The sequence below is a fragment of the Macaca nemestrina genome, chromosome 6 (assembly GCF_043159975.1).
Source record: "Macaca nemestrina isolate mMacNem1 chromosome 6, mMacNem.hap1, whole genome shotgun sequence".
Lineage (NCBI taxonomy): Eukaryota > Metazoa > Chordata > Mammalia > Primates > Cercopithecidae > Macaca > Macaca nemestrina.
This window is the reverse complement of record NC_092130.1, coordinates 67,882,991-67,907,431: the sequence shown is the minus strand read 5'-3', so window position 1 is coordinate 67,907,431 and position 24,441 is coordinate 67,882,991. Positions and strand designations below refer to the sequence as shown.

Below are 24,441 nucleotides of genomic sequence, written 5' to 3'. Positions count from 1 at the left end.
AAGCGATTTTCCTGCCTCAGCCTCCCGAGTAGCTGGGATTACAGGTGCCCGCCAGCATGCCCGGCTAATTTTTGTATTTTTAGTCCAGAGGGAGCTTCGCCATATTGGCCAGGCTGTTCTTGAACTTCTGACCTCAGGTGATCCTCCTGCCTCAGCTTCCCAAATTGCTGGGATTACAGGCATGAGCCACCACACCTGGCCTTGAATGTTCTTTCTATGGGAATCTACAAAAGCCAGCTTTGGAGCCTAGTGGCAGAAAACCTCTTCTTCATTGTTTAGCTGTGCTGTGAGCTTGGAGGGCTTCAAGCCCAGCTGAAAAAGCTGTAGTATTTTATGTCAGTGGCTGTCTTGGAGAACTTAATGAGCACTGAGCTGGAGTGATACTGTCAGAGTTCATGAGCTGTTTGAGGCTCTCACAGCCTAGATACTGGGGTTGCCCAAATACATCAGCTGGACTCACTATTTCTCTCGGGAGTCGGGGGGTGGAAAATGCTGTGGTCTTAACTCTGCTCTTAATTTTACAGTGCTGTTATTAATGGTAAGAATGATTTCATACGTTTGTATTTTGCTTCGTAATTCACAGAGAATTTAAAAATCCATTATCTGATTTTATTCCCTCAGCAGTTCTGTGAAAAAGGCAGAGCAGTTTTCATATCTTCTGTTTTCCCGTGATTCTCTTGTGGCTCACAGAAGCTAAGAGCCTTCACCAAGGTCATAGGGTGAATGAGTTGCAGAGCTGGGAGTAGAGGCTCAGGCTTCTAGTGACCCTGTTTCTTCCTCGATAGCTGGCTCTGGTGGCGCTATGCTCAGGTAACTGCGCATGCTCGGTTTGGTCTTTTGTAAATCCCTGCCCCATTTTGGGGGAGGTTCTTGGGAGGCTTCTATTCATTTTGGAGCATTTAAGTATCTTGTCCTCTCTCCCTCCTCTCAGATGCATGGGCATTTCTGCAGGCCCCCAGGCTGGCCCTTGTGCGTGGGAGTGTCTCCTGCCTCCACGTTGCTTGCATGCCCCCTTCTGAAGGTGCTCTTCCCCACATGGAGCCCCCTCGTGCCTGCCTCCACGCTGCAGGCTGTTCGGTAGATGTTACTGACTCAGCATCGTTGTTTTCTAGAAACGGGCCGGGGTATGGATGCCAAGTTCTTTTCTGTTTGAAGGCTGCGATGGTATCATCTTGCCTTCCCCGTGTGTGCTCCTTGAGGGTGTCGCTGTGCTGCGGTCATCTGTGTTCCCTAGGGTGCCTCCCTTGGAGTCCCGGCCATAGCAGACATGCAGTCAGTGCTCATGGCCTAAATAAGAGGAAGGCCAACGGAGCCATTAAATCTGGAAAATGACAAGTGAGGGAAAGGAATTTTTATTGAAGGCATGTGAAAAAGAAATCTTTTTAGAAAAGTTGACCTGTTTCTTAGCTGGAGCTGAATTTCAGCTCAGAAAAGCAGCTGTGTGCCCAGAGGGCTTTGGGATTTCAGTTTGGACAGATGAATTTAATTTGTTGTTGTATTATCCTTTTGTGGTTTTATTAGACCTTTCTCCCAAATGGAATCGATTTTTCTATAAAAGTCACACTTCCTTTTTGAGAAGTATAACACTAATTGTATGGGATGGTCTCCCAAAAGATTACCTGCCAGGAACCAAACACACTGCCTTAGACTCACGGCCCCTGGTTTCTGCCTGTGCAGCTGCAGGGGAGAGACGCACGCTCGAGCTGAAATCAAGACGCATGTCTGCATCTTCTCTTTCTTTACTGCTGTTTCGTCTCTGAGCTGGCCTGCCTTCAACGTCTAGGAGCTTGGTGGGTGTAGACACATTACGGTATGGAGGAGGGATATGGTGTTGCAACAGCCAGGAGACTCACTGAAGTCTCTGTTCTCTTCCTGCTCACTGCTCTGACTTTGTACAAGTCGCATGTGTAGGGCTGTGCACAGTGGTTTACACCTGTAATCCCAGCACTTTGGGAGGATGACCTGGGAGGATCTCTTGAGCCCAGAGTTCGGAACCAGTCTGGGCAACATGGTGAAACCCCATCCCGACAAAAAATAAAAATTAAAAAATTAGCCAGGTGTGGTGGCTCATGCCTGTAATCCCAGCTACTGGAGAGGCTGAGGTGCGAGAATCACTTGAGCCCGGGAAGTCGAGGCTGCAGTGAAACATCATCACGCCACTGCACTCCAGTCTGGTCAGAGCAAGAGCCTGTCTCAAAAAAAAAAAAAAAGAAAAACAAACAGAAACCCATTTGTAATAGTGGCAGTAGTTAACTTTTGAAAGTTTGGAGAAAAGTTCCTAAATAACCTGTGACCATGGACAACTTACTTAGCCTTTCTATGACTCAGTTTCCTCATCTATGAAAAATGAGAGAATATGTACTGATCTTACCGGATTTCAATGAGAACTAAACGAGATCAAACTCAGAGCCTGGCACCTCGTGAGTGCACACTCAATGTTACTATTTCAACATTTTAGAGGAGAAAGAATGCTAATGGGTCATTATGGCTAAACATAGTCTATCACTGGCGTTACTCATGGTATTGGAAGGAACTTGAATTCCATATAGATAGTGTGATGGAGAAAGTATTTTGGGCATTGGCAGCATTTATTCAAAGAACAAAGGACGTGTCTGTCCTGTGTGGAGAGCTGTTTCCGCTTGTTTCTTTAAATGCTATGGGAAAAGCAGTCGGCCCTGTGCTCTCTGCCGGACAGCTTCAGTCTCCATGTATTGATTTGGCCAATTGTCGCTCGCTGTCATCATGGCAGCAGCAGTTGAAGGGACAGCTTGTCTTGATTTGCATTTTTGTGTGTTTGTGCTATTTATAGACAATTAAGACATGGAAGCCTGTTTATGGCAAGCTGGCAAATTCAGCAAAACATGGAAAAACCTGTTAGCACAGTTTGCACGTGTGCGGGCACAGAGCAGCCAAATAAACACACACGTTTTCCTGTACTTTAAAAACCCTCTGGAAAAAAAAAAAAGACATTAAACCATTGCCCAGATGGCTTATAGAGCTAGAGCTTTCTCCTTGAAGTACATGAGTATGGCTGTCAGACATCTGAAACCCAAAGCCATCTTAAAACATCACCATCATTTTGATGCTACCCCTACCCACCGCTTTTTTCCATTTGTAAGGTACAAGGATCCAGGAAGGAAAGTATCAGCTTACAAAGGCTTTTGTTACAATTAATCGTTCACGTTCTTTCTTTTGGTATCTTATTCTCTGTTTACATTTTATTTTTATTTTTACTGTTTTTGAGACAGAGTCTTGCTCTGTCACCCAGGCTGGAGTGCAGTGGCGCGACCTCGGCTCACTCCAACCTCTGCCTCCCAGGTTCAAGTGATTCTTGTGCCTCAGCTTCCTGAGTAACTGGGATTACAGGTGTGTGCCACCACGTCCAGCTAATTTTTATGTTTTTAGTAGAGAGAGAGTTTCGCCGTATTGGTCAGGCTGATCTTGAACTCCTGAACTCAGATGATCTGCCTGCCTCAGTCTCCCAAAGAGCTGAGATTACAGGTGTGAGCCACCGTGCCCGGCCACTGTTTCCATTTTGTAACGCTAGCATCACCCCAGTGTAGGGTGGCTAGGGGTATTCTTCTTTCCTGTTTCCTGGTGTATTTTCCTCTACAGCATTGATCGCTCTTTAACATACTTTTTGGTTGTCTGTCTCTACCTACAAAAATATATATGTTCCTTGTTATATCACCAGTGCCTGGCACGTAGTTAGTCAGTCAATATTTGTTGAGTGAGTGAATGAATGAATGGGCTAAAAGAACCTCCTTCTTCTTTCTTCTGTCATTTCACACCAAATGCTTTTGGAAAATGCTATGTGAACAGGGATCATAAGCAGGAGAGGTTACACACATTGCTGTGGGATAGCCCGTCATCCTCAGATACTTGTCTGGAAGGAGGTGGAGTACTTGAGTAGAAATGATACAAGATAACTTCTTAGGAAATCAGCCAAGTGTCACAGCTTTTCACATAGGCGTGTGATATTTGCGTATGTGTGTATGAAGAGCTGTCATGGCCTAGAATCATGGGCCTTTAGATCCCTTGTTCATATGGAAAGTAAAGGCCGAGGCCCAGGAATGCTGCAGGACACCGAGGTAGAGTCCCTGTCTGCCCTTCTCAGTGCCCGGTCACTTCTCACTGCACTCCCCTCTTTACTGCTAAAGCCACTTTCCCTGACTCTGAATGTGTAACCACGAGGGAGAAAAATGTACTCCAGGCTCACAGTTCGTGGAGAAAAAGCCCAGCAGCTGAAAATCATGTTCACGAAGTTTGTAGCTAGAAAAAGTGGCCATTTCTATAGTGTCTTTAAATTTCCCTGTTTCTCATACATTTTATAAACAAGACAGTAGAAGGAGATTTGGGAACAGCAACTTTAGAACAAGGGGGAAAAAATCAAACCTAGAACATTCCAGTTTCTGTTTTCTTCTCAGTTTAGGGCTGAGGCACTTTAGCTTCCTGTCTAAGGGACCACTCAAATCTGATTAGAAGCCATTGCGGGCTGGTAATTATCCGTAATTTTAGGAAGACAGATGCAGCACCAACTCTGTTCTCTAATAGCAGGCTTATTAATTTTATATTTGCATGGCAGGAGAAGCAGATGGCAAGGTGGGATAAGTGTTCAGATGCTTGGTCATTGATAGCTTTTTACTTCCACGTATCACATGGGGATTTGGGACCCGGGAGGCCTGCTGAGAACTGATGATTATCTGTCCCTTAACAAGCTGGGTTCTTTTTCATCCTGAGCTCAGAAAGATTGCTCCTACTGCAGCCAGGGAAGACAGGTGGTTGACTGGTTAGAAATCATGGCAGGTTATTTTCTCCACCTGCAGTTCCCAGTTGGCAAGCAGAGCTATCAAAAAGTTGTCTTCTCTATTGTATTTCAAATCTGGGTGTTTAAAAAATTGTGTAAGCAAATTAAGCATTTATTTAATGGTAGTTGTGTGTGTTGTTGATGCGAATGAGAGGTGCATTCCCTTGTAAAATCCCTGGGACACTGTAGGAGGACGTGAGCCTTAGAACTGAAGTTGGTTTTCTAGATAATCATGTAGACATGATGCTGAGCACCAGACAAAGATGTTGATTGAAGCGATTTAAAAAAATTTTCTGAGTTCAGATTTTACACCAATATTTAGAAAATCAGCAAAGGAACTTGGAGGAATGTTCTCAGGCATCCAGTTCAGCCCCCTACCCACATTGTCATAAACTCCGAGTGTGTGTACAGGGAGGCGCATTCCTTTCTGTTCTCATCACAGATCCTTCCCTGGCTCTGCACCTGCCTGTCATGTACGTCCATGTGAAGAGACCACCAAACAGGCTTTGTGTGAGCAATAAAGCTTTTTAATCACCTGGGTGCAGGCGGGCTGAGTCCTAAAAGAGAGTCAGTGGAGGGAGATAAGGGTGGGGCCGTTTTATAGGATTTGGGTAGGTAAAGGAAAATTACAGTCAAAGGGGGGTTCTCTGGTGGGCAGGAGTGGGGGTCACAAGGTGCTCAGTGTGGGAGCTTTTTGAGCCAGGATGAGCCAGGAAAAGGAATTTCACAAGATAATATCATCACTTAAGGCAAGAACCAGCCATTTTCACTTCTTTTGTGGTGGAATGTCATCAGTTAAGGCGGGACAGGGCATTTGCACTTCTTTTGTGATTCTTCAGTTACTTCAGGCCATCTGGGCATATACGTGCAAGTCACAGGGGATGCGATGGCTTGGCTTGGGCTCAGAAGCCTGACATTGCCCTCTTCCCTACCTTCCCTACCTTTTCCCTCCTGTGCGGTTCTCTCACAAAGTGAATGGCCTCAGCCACAGCTTCTCTGCAGCTGCATCAGACTGTGGCGACAGGAGTGGTGGCTGCTGCAGGGCCTGCTGTCCCCACGGAGCCCAGTCTTGCTTGCCGCTACAACCTGGTCACCATTTTGCCCCGAAAGTATGTAATTCTACAGAATGTGAGCCCACACGCTGGGGATGGAGGCATCTTTATCACGGTGCTCTGCATATTTTAATCTTGGGTGGAAAGTATGGAAAAGTATGTGATACCTGTGGTTTGATGTCAGAAGGACGTTGTGAACTTGATGTGGACTGAGGATGTTAAGGTGCAACAGGCACCCCGGCTTCATTAAATGAGACTTCCCCATCTCCCTGCCAGGCACGCACAGGTGTATGGCCACGCCTTATGTGTAATCCTTATCTAGAGTGTGCCTTGTTGTCATGCTTAAAATTACATGATGATATTCTGCCTCGTAGAGTAGGTCCCAAACCGCGTTCAACACAGAAATGTACTCTTGCTATTATACATAGAAAGTGCTTTCATATACCAAGTGGGAGAGCAGTCCTAAAATCTGGGCTGGAATCGCAGAAGGAAGGCATTGGAAAGCAACAGATTCCCTAATCCAAAGCTGATTTTTGATGAACCTAGAAACAGGACCAAGAGAAGTGAATTTGCCTAAGGCCCTGACAGTGTCTCACGGTAGCATCTGAACCTAGCAGTTTCTTGACCTATTTCTTTAAATGATTAGTCATGCTTCCTCTGATTCCTATATAAACATTCATTTATATAATGTTCATTCTTCATTCATTCTTTTATATTCATTTATATAATGTTCCTCATTCATTCTTTTGTTTCAGTGAATTATTGCAGTGCTACCACGAAACAGTATTTGAGTCAAAATGTGGCAGTGTTGATCCCTTTCCAAGGATTTTAGTTGCACAGTTTTTCAAAGTTGTGCTTACAGTTTCTTGTTGGTTGCAAGGTGTCCTTTCAGACACCAATTGTGTGGTGTATTTATGTTGATTGCTGGAGGTAGTTTGGTTAGAACCTACTTCGAGTGGCTGGCGTGGGCCTGGGGGACAGTGACAGCTGCCTGCTTCATGGGCAGAGATGAAGTAATTGCTTCCTGGGAGGTACCATCCTCCTGGCCACACTCTCCAGCCCATTTCGTTTGTGTTGGTTTCCTTGGCATCTGCACGTTTCTGGCTTCATGTGAGTCTCATTTATTTTAGCGTATGACTTCAGGCTGTGGGGAAGAATGGCCATTTTAGCACAGAGATGCACACAAAGGAATAACTGGCTGAATGTCAGTGAAGACATTCGTAGGGGGTGTTTCATTTCTTTTATTCTGTAACAGGCAGTCTGGGAAGCAGCCTGGACACATGGCCTGTGCTGTCACAGTTCCTCCTTGCAGGATCGCAGATGTTTGGAGATTGTAGTGATAACTGTTATCATTGAGAATGTCATTCTCGCAGGCTCTAATAAGTCAGGATTTATTCAGTGTTAATTTGTTAAAGACAACTGTATTTCTAGCCAAATCCATGTTAGACGTTTCTCCTGGCATTGTTGCTGGGGGTATTCCCGTGGCTTAGTCTTAGGGAAGCACACGCCTTTGAATACTGCTGAAGCTGTGAGTACCCAAAGTGCACCGGAGTACTTTTGCCATATGGGGTGTTAGTCACTGATACACATCTCAGTCAGACCTGATGGATTCTTGACCCCTTCCTTTTTAAATTTTTTAATTTTTAATTTTTATTTTTGTTTTTTAAGAGCACAACCCCTCAGGTGGCCACCATGAATCTCTGATGTTTTCAGTTGGCTGCAGCCTATTTGCCATCTCTTGTTCAAACATATTCAAAGCCTGATGATGCTTCCCTCTGTTGTTCTTCTGCTGTGTGACCCCCGCACCCGCAGGGTTCAAGACTGTCAGAGCTGGGAGCCACCTTCACAACTACCAGGGTTTCTGGAACCTCCTTCTTCTAGCCCTGGGGATGGAAGAGATGTCATCAGAGGTGAAGGCTTATTAGGTTTCCATGCCATTGATAACGAATGAGGAGGTTTTCTTTTATATAAGGGGAGCTTCTTATAACGTGCTTTAGTAGGGTAAAGAAGCTTTTGAGGTTTGCTTTCTCTGGAAAGTTAATTTGTGATCCTGCCCTTGCTTTCAAGAAAAATATAATTTGCATACCAGTGCATTTTGTATTACTGAGCACTGGCTGACAAATGGTTCTTAACTCGTCATTCACTCAGCCACTGTTTCTTGAATGGCATATGTGTGCCAGCTGTAGTAGGAACTTGCTAGGCTCTAGGACTAACCCTTATCAAACGGGGGTCCTGGGGGAAGCAAATGCATATAAATATAAACGTTTGAGGGGATATCAGAGGGGGTGCCTATAGGTGCAAAACTTCGTTCATTCATTGCCCCACCTAGGAGGTTTTGTGTCTTAGCAGCATGTTCCATAGCAACACATCCCTCTATCAAAATATTCATCATATTATTTTGAAATTCTCTGCTTAGGTATGTGTTTTTCCGACTAAGTTTAGAACTGGTTAAGGACAGGCTATGGGGTATGTATTATATATATCTACACACACACATATATTTATATATATACACATTACCATTGTAAATTTACAATATATTTATGTATATATACACATATATATTTCTCCCTTTCTGTATATACACACACACCACACACATATATGTACACACACACATATATATGAAATTCTACTACCAAGCACAGAAAGTCAAAACTAGGCAAGGGTTCTTTTAGTGTTCATGAAAAAATAGATGTGCTTAGTTGAGAGCATCCTTCAGTTGCCAGGGGAAAGACAGGATGGATTCACAAAGGCAGATAGTGTTTTGTTTTTGTTTTGGTTGTTGTTTTTTCTTTGTTTAACTCTTGAATTCAAAATAATCCAGACTTATGGAAAAGTTGCAAAAATAGTACAGAGAATTCCCATATACTCTTCCCTCAGATTCCCCAAACATTTTACCCCATTTGTACTTTCCCTTTCTCTCTCTGTGGATATAATTTTTTTTTTTTTTTCTGAAATGTTTGAGAGTGGAAGGTAGAATGCAGGGCAGGGTGAAAGGTGGAAGGAGAGAGGTAGGTTGGGAGGCTTTTTTTTTTTTTTTTAAACCTTCTGAGATGGAGTTTCGCTCTTGTCACCCAGGCTGGAGTGCAATGGCACGATCTCGGCTCACTGTAACCTCTGCCTTCTGTGTTCAAGTGATTCTCCTGCTTCAGCCTCCCGAATAGCTGGGATTACAGGCACCCACCACCATGCTTGGCTAATTTTTTGTATTTTTAGTAGAGGGGTTTCACCATGTTGGCCAGGCTGGTCTTGAACTCCTGACCTCTGATGATCCACCTGCCTTGGCCTACCAAAGTACTGGGATTACAAGCATGAGCCACTGTGCCTGGCGATTGGGAGGCTTTTGCAGTAACCCAGAGCGCTATGATAGGGCTGGACCTGCTTGGAAATGATGAGAAAGGTGAGAAGTGGTTAGGTCTGGCATATAGTTTGAAAGGAGAGTTTAAATGGGTTAGATGACAAGAGAGAGACGTGGCTCTGAAGGCATAGTAGCCCTTGCCCTGCTGGGCCGGATGAGACAGGCAGCCTAGGGCTACTACCGCACCCTGCGGGCGGCTCAGGACCTGGGCCAGCGGAGGAACCAGGCAGTGGTGCTGGCCAACTTCGGGACCCTGTGCCTGCACGCGGGTGCCAGCAGGCTGGCCCAACACTACCTCCTGGAGGCCGTGCGGCTGTTCTCGAGGCTGCCCTGCAGGGAGTGTGGCCGGGACTTCACCACGTGCTCCTGCAGCTGGGCCACCTCTGCACCCACCAGGGTCCGGCCCAGCAGGGCAAGGGCTACTATGAGTGGGCCCTTCTGGTCGCTGTGGAGATGGGCCATGTGGAGAGTGAGTGTCCCGGTTCCTCCTGTGCGCCTTCCGGGGCCACTCGCGTCAGGGCACACCTGGGGTTTGTGATTCAGAATCAAGTGGTGGTTTTTCCACCATCGAAAGTGCTGAGTCATGGCCAGCAGCAGATGTTGGCAAGCGCCCTGGAGACAGGCGGTTCCCACGCAGGGCCAGGCCCTCTGCCCTACTGGGGCAGCCAGCTCTTCCCAGTTTGCCCAGGGACCATGCTGCCTTGAGCACGGAAAGTCCTGCGTGCTGGGAATCCCTAGCCATAACCCTGGGATCAAGGCAGGCTCTGCTGAGCTGGGACTTGGGGCCCCTCCATGAGCCAGGCCCTGAACGCCGGTTCTTGTGCCCGTGTTATCTGCTTGGTGTGTTGGCAGACTGCGCACCTGTCATCCCACTTCACAGAGGACACGGGGTGGGTGATTGCCCAAAGCCGCAGAGCAGTTCATGCAAAAGCAGCTCGTTGTGCAGTGTGTGCCAGGCCCCACCCACAAATGGGGCTTGTGGGGTCCTCGGGTGGCAGGGACTGAGCGTGGGAATGTGAGCTTTAGGCCAGAGAAGCCACAAAAGGGTGAGTGGCGTGATGGCGGGGCAGCACTTGGCCCCGGGTTAGGGAAGCCTCTTTAGTCTGGGACCAGAGGGTTGAGAGGATTTAGTCAAGTAATAGGTGGTGGGGGAGGGGCTGGTGGTGTAGCCTGTGTGAAGGACCAGGGATAAGCTAGTGGGGGTGAGTGGTGGTGAGTGAGTGGGGGTGAGTGAGCGGGGATGAGTGAGTGGGGGTGAGTGAGTGGAGGTGTGATGGGGGTGAGTGAGTGGGAGTGTGAGCGGGGATGAGTGGGGTGTGAGCAGGGGTGAGCGAGTGGGGGTGAGTGAGCGGAGATGAAGGGGGTGTGAGCGGCGTTGAGTGAGTGGGGGTGATTGAGTGGGGGTGATTGAGTGGGGGTGAGTGAGTGGGGGTGAGCAAACGGGAGTGTGAGCAGGGATGAGTGAGTGGTGGAGAGTGAGCGGAGGTGTGATGGGGGTGAGTGAGCGGGGATGAGTGAGTGGGGGTGAGTGAGCAGAGGTGTGATGGGGTGAGTGAGCAGGAGTGTGAGCAGGGATGAGTGGGGTGTGGTGGTGAGTGAGTGGGAGTGTGAGCGGGGATCACTGAGTGGGGGTGAGTGAGCGGAGGTGTGATTGGCGTGAGTGAGCGGAAGTGTGAGCGGGGATAAGTGGGGTGTGAGCGGGGGTGAGTGAGCAGGGCTTATGCAGGGAGGTGCAGAGTTAGGAGTGGGTGGGTTGGGTGCTGGATGGTGAGAAGCTCTTCTGGAGAGCTAAGCAGGGCCTGGGGCCTCAGGCTGTGGCTTGGCCTTTTCCCCAAGAGCACTGGGGAGCCATGGCGTGCTATCCAACAGTCACTGCAGACTGAGCAGTGAACGGACAGTAGGTGGGCAGGGCTGTCCGAAATCTAGGCCGCAGAGGATAGATGAGGAAGTTGAGTCCAGGGAAATGGCCGAGACAAGGGATACTGTTGTGGGTCCCCTCTGCCTTGCAGCGCTTTGTCATGGCATAGTGAGACCACTCAGAGGTGCCTCCTGTGGCCTGGACCAGAGCCCCAGGGGCTGTGGCCAAATCTGCCCATTTCCCAGCACAGGCCTGGCACCCACTCCTGGCCCTAGGAGGGATGAGATTTTGGGAAGGACCGTGTGAAGGGGCCCCGGTCCCATACATCTGCCCAAGGAGGGGTGGGGGGTTCAGACCCAGGCTTCTTCCCCAGGGGCATTCTCTGACTGGAAGGAGACCCTCCAGGAATCCAGCGCCCCAACCCCCACTGCAGCCTCCGGTGGCTCCTGGCACAATAGCCTGTGGCACCTCCTCCTACGAGGCCCTCCCCAGGGTGCTGGGGGATTCAGACTTGGAAATGCAGGCCAGGGAACGGGGATCATGCTTCCCTATCTCCCCACCCTGAGCTGAACGGTCGAGGAGACCGAGGGCGGGGCTGATACCCCACATGCTTACTTGGGGTCATTTTTGAGTCACTTTTGGTAGTTTGTGTCATTTTAGGAGTTTGGCTGTTGTGTCTAGATGGTCTGATTTGTTGGTGTACAATTGTTCGTAGTGTTTTCATGGAATCCTTTTATTTCTGTCAGGTTGGCAATAATGTTTCCTCTTTCATTTCTCATTTTAGAAACTTGGGTTTTTAATTTTTTATTTATTTCTTTTTATTAGAGATGGGGTCTCATCATGTTCCCCCAGGCCGGTCTTGAATGCTGGCCTCAGCGATCCTTCCACCTCGGCCTCACAAAGCCTGGGATGACAGGCGTGAGCCATGGTGCTCAGTCTCTGATTTTAGTCATTTGTGTCCATCTTTCTTTTCTTGGTCAGTCTGGTGAAAGATTTGTCAATTTTTTTATTATTTTCAAAAAACCCACTTTTGGTTCTGTTGATTATCTCTTTTGTTTTTCCATTCTCTGTATTTTTACTTCCCATTTCCACTCTCATGTTTATTATTTTCTTCCTTTTATTTGCTTTGGGTTAATTCATTCTTTTTCTAGTTTCTCAAGGTGGAAGGTTAGGTTTTTGATTTGAGATTTGTCTTCTCTCTTTGAATGTAGACATTTACAGTTATATATTTCCCTTTCAGCACTGCCTTAGCTGCATCTTGGAATTTTTGATACACTGTGCTATTTTTTTTTTTTAAAGACAGAGTTTTGCTCTATTGCCCGGGGTGGGGTGCAGTGGTGCAATCTTGGCTCACTGCAACTTCTACCCAGGTTCAAGCCATTCTCATGCCTCAGCCTCCTGAGTAGCTGGGATTACAGATGTGCACCACCCCACCCGGCTAATTTTTATATTTTATTTTTTTATAGAGACGGGATTTCACCATGTTTCCCAGGCTGATCTCAAACTCCTGGACTCAAGCGATCCTCCCGCCTTGGCCTCCCACAGTGCTGGGATGACAGGCATGAGCCACCGCGCTGGCCCGGGCTGTGCATTTGTTTGCATTCTTCTCAAATTAGTTTTCAGTTTCCCTGATGGTCTCTTTGACTCACTGGTTGTTTAGGAGTGTGCAATTTCCACATATTTTTGAATTTCTCACATTTCCTTCACTGTTGATTTCCAGTTTCGTGCCAGTACAGCTGAAGAACACCTCTGCTTTGGTCTCAGTCCTTCTCCATTCACTGAGGCTCATTTTGTGGCCTGGCACATGGTCTGTCATGGGGAATGTCCCATGGGTGCTCGAGAGGACTGTGTATTCAGCTGTTGTTGGGTGGTGTGTGTAACAGATGTCCATTCGGTGTACCTGGTTTCCTGTGTTAATCTCCGGAATGTTTCTGTCACTAGAAAATCAGAAACTTTCCACCTATCCCAGCGCCCTGGCTTTGGGAGAGGCCAGTGAGCCTGTGGCTTGGGAGCCTGGTTGCATGAGAGAAGCATGTGTGGGAATGCCAGGGCCCGGCTTTGAACCCCATTCCCCCAACATGATGCCGTATGTGGCAGACATGACGCTTGGCTTTGCTCTCTCAGGGTTCCATCTGCGACAGGGGCTACTTGTGCCCCTGGCCTCATCAGCTCAGGCTGAAGGCGGCCCTGGTCCTGGCCAGAGGGGCTTTGTGAAGCAGAAATAGATGGCCTGGTGCAGGGGCCGAGCCTGGCCAGGACCTCGGCCCTGGGAGTTGTAAAGAAGGCCGGCCTCTACCATGAGAATCTGCACCAAGGTGTGCCCATGTGACTGTGTGTTCGGAATCTCCTGGCACAAGTGCATGGCCTGTCTGTGCTCAGTCTCCCCGCCTATGGGGCCCAGGCTCACAGAGGTGTGAAAGAGCAAGCATGGCGCAGGGGCCTCCGAGCCCAGCCAGCCTCGCTTCGATGCTGGGAGACTAACGTCTTCCATTTTGTCTTCTGCCCAGGCCAGCTGTGGGCCGTCCAGCGGCTGTGCTACTTCTACGGCACCGTCATGCCCAGCGAGGCCCAGTGTGTCATCTACCATGAGCTCCAGCTCTCCCTGGCCTGCAAGGTGGCCGACAAGGTGCTGGAGGGGCAGCTCCTGGAGACCATCAGTCAGCTCTACCTGTCCCTGGGTACCGAGCGGTGGTAAGGGCTGGCTTTGCAGTCGTGGAGGTGGGGACGGGCAGGGCAAGGAGTGGGGCACAAGAAAGCTGTCCCAGGACCCCAGCAGCCCCATTCCTTTTGATCGTTTGGTTCCTTGGCATCAGATGCTTTGAGCTGGTGGGCCTGGGGTCGTCCCAGGGCTGCTGCTGGCCTGTGAGTCCCTTGAGCCTCCCTTGTTGGGTCAAAGGTCATCTAAACCCCAGCAGAGGCAGTACGTGCACTCTGGGCTGTTCTTCCTACTATGGTGGCTTTAGTCATCTGACCTCTGCCTTCCCCGAATCTTCACTCCTGGCCTTCATCTGTCCCATTAAATGTGACCACAGCAGCCACCTGTGGCTTCTCTCCCACAGAAGACAGAGCCAGTTGTGTCACCTGCTTCACTGGGGCAGGGTTTCAAGGTCTCACGTCCCATATGTGGCCTACTCGGCTTCCCCTAAGCATCCTGACCTGGTGGGGTAACCATGGCCCTGGCCACCCCACCCACAGGGCCCAGTGACATTGCTGCAGTCACACCCCCTCGAGTGTCGGACTTACTGAGAGAGCAGGGAAGGAGCCAGATTCCATGGGGACCTGGGAGACTGGCTTCAGTCTTGGCCTCAGGTTCACAGAAGGAAAATGGGCCAGTGTGCTAGAGCCATGCTTCTCAAAGTGTAGTCCCTGGACCAGCAGAGCAGCATCCATGTCACCTAGGAGCCTGTGGCAAGTGGGAGTTCTAGGGCCTGCCCCAGGCCTGTGGAGCCGGAAGCTCTCTGGGCAGGGCCAGCAAGCTATAGGAACAGGCCTCCGGGTGACTGTGATACCTGCACACCTTGAGAACCATCGGCCCAGATAGCCTCTGAACACTAACGGCTCCTGGTGCGTCTGGAGAAGACACAGGCCATGTCTGGGAGGCAGGGGAGATGAACTAGCACACTCCTCCTGCCACAGGGCAGCATGATGCTCAATTCCCTCAGAAGGATGTCCTTCATCTTTTCCATGCTGTGTGTGTTCACCCTGGCCCTCCCAGCAGCCTGGGAAGGGCAGAACACTGCACACACAAGAGGGCCATTCCCAGTCCGCACATTCCAGATTCATCTGTCACCAGACCCACGGGAGGAGGCAGACTGGTTCCAGGAGGATGAGAGCCCTTGTTCTGACACCTGTGTCTGATTCCAGGGCCTACAAATCCACTCTGGACTACACTAAATGAAGTCTGGGGATTTTCATTGACCTTCAGAAGAAAGAGAAGGAGGCGCATGCCTGGCTGCAAGCAGGGAAGATCTATTACAGCCTGCAGCAGAGCGAGCTGGTGGACCTGTACATCCGGGTGAGTGGCAAGGGATGCAGGAGGACCCCTGTGCTGTTCACTCTCTGTCCTTCCACCCATCCATTTATCCTTCCATCATCTATTTACCTGTTCGTCCTTCCATCCATCCATCCATCCATCTGTCCATCCATCCGTCATCCATCCATCCATGATTCATCCATCCTTTTATCATCCATCTATTCACCCGTCTATCCATCCATTCACCTGTCCATCCACCCATCCATTCATCCTTTCATCATCTATCTGTTTATCTGCTCATCCTTCCATCCATCCATCCATCCATCATCCATCCATCCATCCATTCTTCCATCATCTTCCCATACACCTGTGGGTCCTTCCATCCATCCATCTATCATCCATCCATCCATCCTTCCATCCTTCCATCCTTCCATCATCCATCCATTCACCTGTTTGTCTTTGCACTCATCCATCCATCCATCCATCATCCATCCCTCCGTCCATTCATCCATCCCTCCATCCATCCATCCATCATCCATCCATCCTTTTATCATCCATCTATTCACCTGTCCATCCATCCATTCACCTGTTCGTCCATCCATCCATCCTTCCATCTATCTTTCCATCATCCATCCAACTGTTCATCCTTCTATCCATCCATCCATCCATCATTCTTCTGTTCACCTTTTCGTCCATCCATTCACCTGTTCGTCCATCCTTCCATCCATCCTTCCATCCATCTTTCCATTATCCATCCAACCATCTTCCATCCATCCATGATCCATCCATTCACCTGTCCATCCATCCATCCATTCATTCATCATCCATCCTTTTATCATCCATCCTTTTATCTCCATCCATCCATTCACCTGTTCATCCGTCCCTCCATCCATTATTCCATCCTTCCATCATCCATTCACCTGTTCATTCTTCCATCCATCCATCATCCATCCATCCTTCCATCATTCATCCACTCACCTGCTCATCCTTCCGTCCATCCATCCATCCATCCTTCTGTCATCCATCCATTCACCTGTTCATCCTTCCATTCACCTGTTCATCCTTCCATTCATCCATCCATCATCCATCCATCCATCTATCCATCCATTCGTCCATCCATCATTCATCCATTCTTTAATCATCCATTCATTCAGCCACCATCCATCCACCTGTTCGTCCATTCATCCATCCATCCTTCCATCATCCATTCACCTGTTCATCCTTCCATCCATCCATCATTCATCCATCCATCCATTTATCCATTTATCCATATATCCATCCATCCATCTATCATCCATCTATCCTTCCATCATCCATCCACTCACCTCCTGTTCATCCTTCCATCCATCCATTTATCCATTCATCCATCCATCCATCCTTCCATCATCCATCCATCTTTCCATAATCCATCCTTCCATCATCCATCCATCCATTCTTCCATCATCCATCCATCTTTCCATAATCTATCCTTCCATCATCCATCCATTCACCTGTTCATCCTTCCATCCATCCATCCATCTATTTATCCATCCATCCATCCATCATCCATCCAGCCATCATCCATCCATCTGTCCATTCATCCATCCATCCTTTTATCATCCATCCTTGTATCATCCATCCATTTATCATCCATCCGTTCACCCGTCTATCCATCCATTCACCTGTTCATCCATCCATCCGTCCATTCATCCTTCCATCAACCATCCATTCACCTGTTCATCCTTCCATCCATCCACCTGTTCATCCTTCCATCCATCTACCATTCATCCATCCATCATTCATCCATCCATCCATGCATCCATTCATCCATATATCCATCTATCATCCATCCATCCTTCCATCAACCATCCACTCACCACCTGTTCATCCTTCCATCCATCATTCATCCATCTATCCATTTATCCATTCATCCATCCATCCTTCCATCATCCATCCATTCATCCTTCCATCCATCCATCCATCATCCATCCATCCATCCATCCATCCATCAATCAATCATCCATCCATCTGTCCATCCATCCTTCTGTCCATTCATCCATCTGTCCATTCATCCATCCATCATTCATCCATCCTTTTATCCATGCATTCACCCGTCTATCCATCCATTCATCACCTGTTGTTCCATCCATCTGTCCATTCATCCTTCCACCATCCATCCATTCACCTGTTTATCCTTCCATCCATCCATCATCCATCCACATATCCATTTATCCATTCATCTATCCATCCATCCATCATCCATCCATGCTTCCATCATCCATCCATGCTTCCATCATCCATCCATCCACCCACCTGTTCATCCTTCCATCCATCCATCATCCATCCACCTATCCATTCACCCATCCATCCATCCATCATCCATCCATCCTTCCATCATCCATCCTTTCTCCCATCCATCCATTCACTGTTCGTCCATCCATCCATCATTCATCCATCCACCCACCAATTTACCTATTAATCCATCCCTCCATTCATCTATTTGTCAATTTGTTTATCCATACATTCGTCTATCCACCATCTGTCCATCCATATGCACATACATCATCTACCCTCCACCCATCCATACATTATCTACCCACCCATACATACATACAGACATACACACATCATTCCACCCATCCATCCATCCATCCATCCACCCACCCGTCCGTCCATCCATTCATCCATCCATCCGCCCATCCATCCATCCATCCGTCCATCCATCCGTCCATCCATCCATCCATCTGTCCATCCATCCATCCATCCCAGCATTAATCTATCCACATACCCACCCATCCATCCATCCATGTGTCTACATCTCCTCATCCATTCATCCATCCATCCACTCATTCCTAAGCCACTGCTGAGCACCTGTTGTGTGCCTTTTCCCTCCCTCCAGTTGGTTCCCTCACATCCTCCCCCAGTGGCCAGCATCTTCTCCCTGAGGGCAGAGGCGCAGCCCCTCACAGTGCCCAGCACCTGCTGGTATACAGCACATGCTCAAATAATGTGACCACTCAGTCAACACACAGAAGAACTTGCTCCAAGCGACACGTGGCACATCTCCTTACAAAATGAATCTATCATAGTGGCTGTTTTCAGAGGCTTTCCCAAACACAGCATGATCTGGAACAAATTGTGAAGCCCACGAGCCTGGTGAAGCTTTCATTATTGACCACCTGCTGCATACCTCCTTGAGCTGAGGAGAGGGATCAAGAGCTCATGGCCAAGAGGGGACCAGGCTCACCCACAAACACTGTTGATGTGGCAGGGATGTGGCAACGCAGAAAGGAGCCAGGGGATGGGCTCCCAGCAATCTGGGGACCACGGAGACTGCTTTGAGTACAGGGGGAGTGGGCTAGGGCTCGCCCTGGTGGTAGGATTCACAGGTGTCGGGCTCCTGGGCTGCAGCTGCTCAGTCATCTCCTGGCACTCAGGTGCATCAGTTCATTGTCCTCATGCCAGTGGTGGGGGCAGCCCTAATGCACAGGGTCTGAAAAATGCTCAGGTGTACCTGTAGTGTGTGAGAGGAAGGAGGCTGGAAAAGGTGGGTGTGGCCACCTCACCCGGTGTGGGTCTTGAGGGAACTTCTGTCTCCTTTCAGGTGGCACAGAATGTGGTCCTGTACACAGGTGACTCCAACTTGGGGCTGGAGCTGTTTGAGGCAGCTGGAGACATCTTCTTCAATGGGGCCTGGGAGCGGGAGAAAGCCGTGTCCTTTTATCGGGTGAGCTGGCCTGTGGGCTGATGTGGGTGGGCCTCAGGGGGGCACCTGGAGGGCTGAGGCACAGGTGTGGCAGGGCAGAGGCCTCCCACCTGGAGGCAGGGCCACCCATGCACATGGTTAGTTTCCAAGTGGTCTCACCGGGCATGATATTGACCGTGCCCCTGCCCGGGACAAACGCTCGGGGCCTGGATGTGACAATGGCTCTACCCTTGTACCTGATGATCTCAAGCAACCATGAGCGGGAAGTTCTGTCCCCATCTTTCAGATGAGGAAACTGAGGCTCAGAGAGGCACAGGGACATGTCAAAGGACACACAGCATGTCAGTGGGAGGCCCAGGTATGCATGCATCCCGAAGTGGGACGGCTTCTCCCTTCCTCTGAGCTCACGGTGTGGCTCAGCTCTGGGCACAGATAAATGTGGTGTTTTTAGAGCAGAGAGGAGTGCTGGCTCCCCCGAGTCAGACCCCCGGTGCCCAGGTGGGAGAGGCTGGTCTGAGGCTGCCGGGTGTAGCTGGATGGGCCTCAGGTGACTCTTCAGCCCCCTACTTGGGGGTATGAACTGTGTGTTATCCCAAAGCACAGACCTGTGTCGAGGTGCAGGGGTAGCTGGGCTGTGGGAAGCTCCAAGCACATGTTTGAGCTCTGAGGAGGGCGCTGGGCAAGGTGGGTGCTGCGGGAAACCTGAGCCACCTGCCTGTGTGGTAAGACTGGGTCCTGGCCCTGGCAGTGACTATGGGCAACCGCAGGGTGGAGCTGCAGCTACAGCTGCACAACAAGCTGGTGGCACTCCTGGCCACACGGGAGAAGCCCCAGGAGGGCTTGGAGTTTGCCTACGTGGCCCTAGCACTCAGCATCACTCTGGGTAAGTCCCCTGAGCCCCCACCCTGCCAGGACCCACACTTTGCCAGAGCCCAGCCTCCAGGTCTGCAGGGCAGGAGCTGAAACAGCTGCTGGATTTTCCTGGTCTCCTGTCCAGGCAGGCAGATCTGCCCAGCTGGCTTCCCCGTCCGGCTGTGGGGCACTGCCCGAGGTCTCTCAGGCAGCGTAGAGCTCCCTGCCTGACTGAGCTCTGCTTCCTCTGCCTGTTCCCGCTGCTGACCACAAGGGCCGCCCAGTGTGCCCTCTGCCTTGCAGACATGCCAGGCATCTCGTTGGTCCCTGTATGTACCAGGCTGAGTGGCATATTCCCTTTCTCTTGTGCCCTTCCTACCCTCATCAACCACATGGCTCTCTGGCTGATAAAATCCCAGTTCCCCTTCCAACAGTCTGCCCCTTAAGGCCGGGCATCCCCTGGTGCTGTGCCAGGGTCGTCTGTCCCCCTCCAGAGACAGGGAACCCTAGGAAGGCCACATGCCCCAGCGCCTTGTGCCCCATGGCCCAGTACACAGTAGGTGTGCAGCTGACTCCCCAAGGTAGGGGGCTCTGATCGTGACACACCCAGGAGGAGTCGGATGTCACGTCTGTGGGTTGCCTGGAGCCAGGGTGCCCGGGAGCACCTGGACTGCATGGCTTTTGGGCTCCCCTGGTTAAAACCAGTGAGCAAAGGCAGGTGGCTATGTGTAGGCACAGAGCTGGGCCATCCAAGTCTGACTTTGCCAAAGCCTCACAGTAGACAGGGGCAGGCCTTATTAGTTCTGCTTTGCAGATGGGAAAGTGAGTCTGGGAACCTGGAAGGGACTGGCCAGAGCTGCCCAGGTGACCGCAGGTGCCTGGAGGCAAGCCAGGTATGCTGCCCGGGGTCTGCATACCTGCTCCTGAGGGGCCTGTGCCCTCCCTGCCCCAGGGAGCCACGTCCTCACACCTGCCCCTTTGGCCTGCACCCCAGGGCACCAGCTGAACGAGCGCATGGCCTACCACCGGCTGGCCGCCCTGCACCATCGGCTGGGCCATGGCAAGCTGGCGAAGCACTTCTACCTCAAGGCCCTGTAGCTCTGCAACTCGCCACTGGAGTTCGATGAGGAGACCCTCTACTACGTGAAGGTGTACCTGGTGCTTGGTGACATCATCTTCTACGACCTGAAGGTGGGTGGCAGGGGCAGGGCTCGGGGTGTTCCCGGCCCGCTTGGAGTGGGATCTCCACCCAGACTTCAGAGGCCTGTGTTCCAGCCTTCCTTAGGAATGGCCCAGTGGCCTCCCTGGAGCTCTACACCCAGCTGGAGGAGCGGGCAAGGTTCGCAGATACAACCCAGCTCCCAAGCTGGCCAGGCCCCACCCTCAAGAACTCAGTCTCAGCCAGGGAGGCTGACACATGAGTGGGCAATGGTGGCCTCTGGGTAAAGAAGGGGGATTGTAGTCGGGGAGCCCTCCTGGATGAGGTGACACCAAAGCTGAGTCTTGACAGTCAAGTGTCAAGTTGCATTTAACAAAGAAAACAGGGTCGGGAGAAGGACATTTCAGAGGACGGCATCATCCTCACATTAAATCCACGATGCAAGATCCAACCCAAATCCTGGCGCCTCCTCTAGGAAGCCTGCCCAGGGTGCCAGCCTGCACTGAGCAACTCCTTCCTGGAGTCCCGAGACACCTTGAATCTTCACATCACCCAGGAAGGGTGGGGTGGGACCAGTGTCTTACCATTGGGTTCACAGACAGGGAAACCCCAGCACAGGGCAGGTGCAGTGGGGCAGGGACCCAGCCAGCCAGGCTGAGGCCTTGCTGGGTCGGGTCTGTCTTGAGAGGAGGTGCTGTGCTCCCTCTGCCCCCAGCCCTGCAGGGGTGGAGAGCTGGGACTGTCAGACTCAGACCTGGGGTGTCTCCACCCCTCTGCCCAGCAGGCACCGCCCCTCCTCAGCATCTCACCAGCACCGCGTCAGTGCTCCTTATGGGCTGAGGGGCCAGGGCACTCCAGTCCAGGGGCCGAGATCTTGGGGGCCTTAGAACAACATGACGAGCTGGCGCAGCCCTAAGACCCCGCCCCATATCCCCCACCGCAGGTCTGGGGCTGCCCGGGAGGCCCCCGCCCAGTGCTGGCGACACCTGGTGGTCAGAAGTGGTCCCTGTGGCCTCCTAAGTCCCAGCCAGACAGGGAGGTGCCAAGTGTCAGACCCAGAGGGAGGCTGCTCACCTCTCAGGGGCTCACCTGGGACCCAGGGGAACGGGCCTCCCAGAAGAGGCCTTTATCTCTCTTGGTCATGCCTGCCGCCCACTCCGCCTGCCCAGGAGGAAGGAAAGGGCCAAGTAGTACCTGAGAGGCCAAAGTCCACGGTTGGGGTTGAGGGGCAGAGGCCTCCTTCACCTCCTTCCCATGCACAGCCCTCCTTCACCTCCTTCCCATGCACAGCCCTCTGGGCCTCATCGTGACTATGCTGTCAGTGCAGGCCAGCTTCCCACAGGGAGGCCCCCTCGGAATTCCCCAAGGGCGGCTGTCTTTCCAAGGCTACACCCTCCTCCTTGTATAGGAGGCTCTGGACCCAGGGCCCAGAGGAGTAGGAGAAAAAGCCGGGCTGGATGGGGCCTGGAAGGCTGGCAGAGAGGCAGGAGTAAATGGGCATCTTTGCCGATTGCCTGTAAAATGGGGTCCCCTTTAGTCTACATGTGAGAGTGAGCCCTGGAATAGGGAGGATTCGGTATGTACTGGCTCAGTCTGCCACTCACTAGCTGCTGCACACACTACAGGCACATGGAAATGCACACGCAAATGCACACGGGCACAGGCACACGCACACCCAGGCGCGCACACACAGACACGCACACACAGGCGCCCACACACACAGGCATGCACACAGGCAGACACACGGACACGCACACACAGGCTCACAAACACGCACAGGCACACGCACAGGCACACGCAGAGACATACGCATTGGCTGGCTCCTTCCTGTTTAGTTGGGATGCCCCCACCCCTTCAGGAAGCCTTTGCCTTCCACCCCCGACTGAGTCTGGGGCCTCCTGGGCCCCCCACAGGCTCCTGGGCTTCCCTCTGCCACAGCCTGGGGCACCCTGTGTGGTCAGTGTCCCTCACTCCCAGGTCAGTGTCCTTCACTCCCAGGTCCCTCAGACTGGGAGCAAGGACGTTAGGCTCAGCCACGCACCCAGCACAGAGTCCAGTGTTGGAGTGGGCCGGGGGGCATTGGATGAGCAGTGGTGGTGACTTGGGGCCTTCTCACGCCCCTGCTCCGTGTGTGGGGCGGGGCAGTAGGGGAATGGACTGCTGCATCTTGGACTTTGTCCTTGGCCCTGGGAGCCATCTTGAGATGGTAAAGAGGGACAGGCCAGGCATGGGTCTTAGAGAGGTGCCTTGGGTGACCCCATGTGGAGGAGGCGCCTGGGGAGAAGCCGGGTGGGGGATGGGAGGGTCAAGGAGGAGTTCTGGGAGACGACATCCCAACCCAGGGATGGTGAGTTTGAGCCAAAGATGCACTGAAAATGGGAGTGGATGTCTGGGGAGTCACACTCCGTCAATATTTCAGGGAACATTGCCAGAGAGGACACCTGTGAGATGGTTTTGTACTTGGCCTGTCCCGTGGAGGGCCTGGAAATGGTCAGCATGGACAGGGGCCAGAGGGGAGCCTGGGTCACTCAACGCTGTGCCCCTGCTGTGGCTTGGAGCCACGGGTCCTGCATGGAACTCTCAGAGCAGGCAGGATCTGCCCTGACCTCAGCCCATGGGGAAAGCAGCCACTGCCTGCAGAGAGGGTGGCACTGGGGCAGAAGGCTGGGGGTGAGTGGAGCGTAGGGGCAGTCAGGAAGGCTTCCAGGGGTGTCAGGGTCGTCCCCACCTCCTGCAGCTGAGACCACAGCAGTGTCACAGGCTTCGGGGTTCATGGGGTGAGCCAGCATTGGCTGGACATGTGGAATGACCTGGAGACAGGAACGGCCTCTGGGAAGACGGGCTCCGAGTCCCCCTTTTGCTGAGCATGACCTGTCCCCTTCAGGACCCGTTTGATGCAGCTGGGTACTACCAGCTGGCACTGGCAGCCGCCGTGGACCTGGGCAACAAGAAGGCACAGCTGAAGATCTACACGCGGCCGGCCACCATCTCCCACAACTTCCTCCTGGACCGTGAGAAGTCGCTCTTCTTCTACCAGAAGGCCAGGACCTTCACCACAGAGCTCAACGTCCGCAGGGTCAACCTGCCTCCTCTGCCACTCTGCGGGTGGGCCCCCTGGTTGGCCTCCAGCCACCCTCGCTGAGGACAGCATCCGAGGGAGTGGGTTTTGTGCAAGGAGGATGGTCTCCTCCCTCTCCTGGTGTCTCCCGTGGCTCATTTTCTGGGAAATGGAGGCATGAAAGCAGGGTTCAAATAGCAATAAATGGTTTTTTTTTTGCAATAACATACCGAAGTCCCCAGGGCATCCTTCCCTGTGTGCTTCCTGGGCTGTGTCTGGGGGCCATCTCCTTCCCTGGTGGCAGCCCTCTGATCTTGGGGATGAGAACAACTGTGAGTCCAACAGACCTGGGCCAGGTCATCATGAGCCTCGGTTTCCTCGGCGGCCAGAGGGGAGATGGTGGTGGAACTCTGGGCAGCTCCTTGCTCTCCCTGCTCAGAGCTCTTGCTGTAGGTCTCGTGCCGCCCTTGCCTTTAACCTTCAGGCCACTGTGCCTGGATGTGGGGGCTGCTAGTGTCCCTGTTCGCCATTGAAGAACTAGAGGCACAGAGAGGTTAGGTGTCTGGCCCACCGTCACACAGCAGGTAGGGGCGGAGACGCAGAGCCCAGTACACTGACCACCACACCACCCTGCCA

General features: G+C 51.5%; 1 protein-coding gene across 4 annotated transcripts; it reads left to right on the top strand.

Moving 5' to 3' along the window:
• Positions 1–243: 243 nt before the first annotated feature.
• Positions 244–24,032, top strand: LOC139363800 (SH3 domain and tetratricopeptide repeat-containing protein 1-like). 4 transcript variants are annotated; one of them, XR_011624791.1, is made up of 6 exons: positions 244–810; positions 13,586–13,769; positions 14,943–15,093; positions 18,635–18,757; positions 20,583–20,779; positions 23,632–24,032. XR_011624791.1 is itself a non-coding variant. In XM_071098612.1 (6 exons), exons 1-3 carry the CDS (start codon positions 10,143–10,145, stop codon positions 14,974–14,976), a joined length of 339 nt encoding a protein of 112 aa, XP_070954713.1. In that variant the 5' UTR covers positions 9,775–10,142; the 3' UTR covers positions 14,977–15,093; positions 18,635–18,757; positions 20,583–20,779; positions 23,632–24,032. The 4 variants fall into 4 exon arrangements, 2 of the variants coding, with proteins under 2 accessions (XP_070954713.1, XP_070954712.1); XM_071098612.1 differs by lacking the exon at positions 244–810 and adding an exon at positions 9,775–10,266 and having other exon boundaries at positions 13,586–13,766; XM_071098611.1 differs by lacking the exon at positions 244–810 and adding an exon at positions 9,778–10,266.
• The last annotated feature ends 409 nt before the right edge of the window (positions 24,033–24,441 follow it).

Excerpts from the sequence above, each read along its gene's own strand:
- LOC139363800 (XM_071098611.1), top strand. The coding sequence starts at position 10,143 with ATGCAAAAGCAGCTCGTTGTGCAGTGTGTGCCAGGCCCCACCCACAAA. Across the intron at positions 10,267-13,585 it reads GCCAGAGAAGCCACAAAAGG|GCCAGCTGTGGGCCGTCCAG; the intron begins GTGAGTGGCGTG and ends TCTTCTGCCCAG. Across the intron at positions 13,770-14,942 it reads TCCCTGGGTACCGAGCGGTG|GGCCTACAAATCCACTCTGG; the intron begins GTAAGGGCTGGC and ends GTCTGATTCCAG.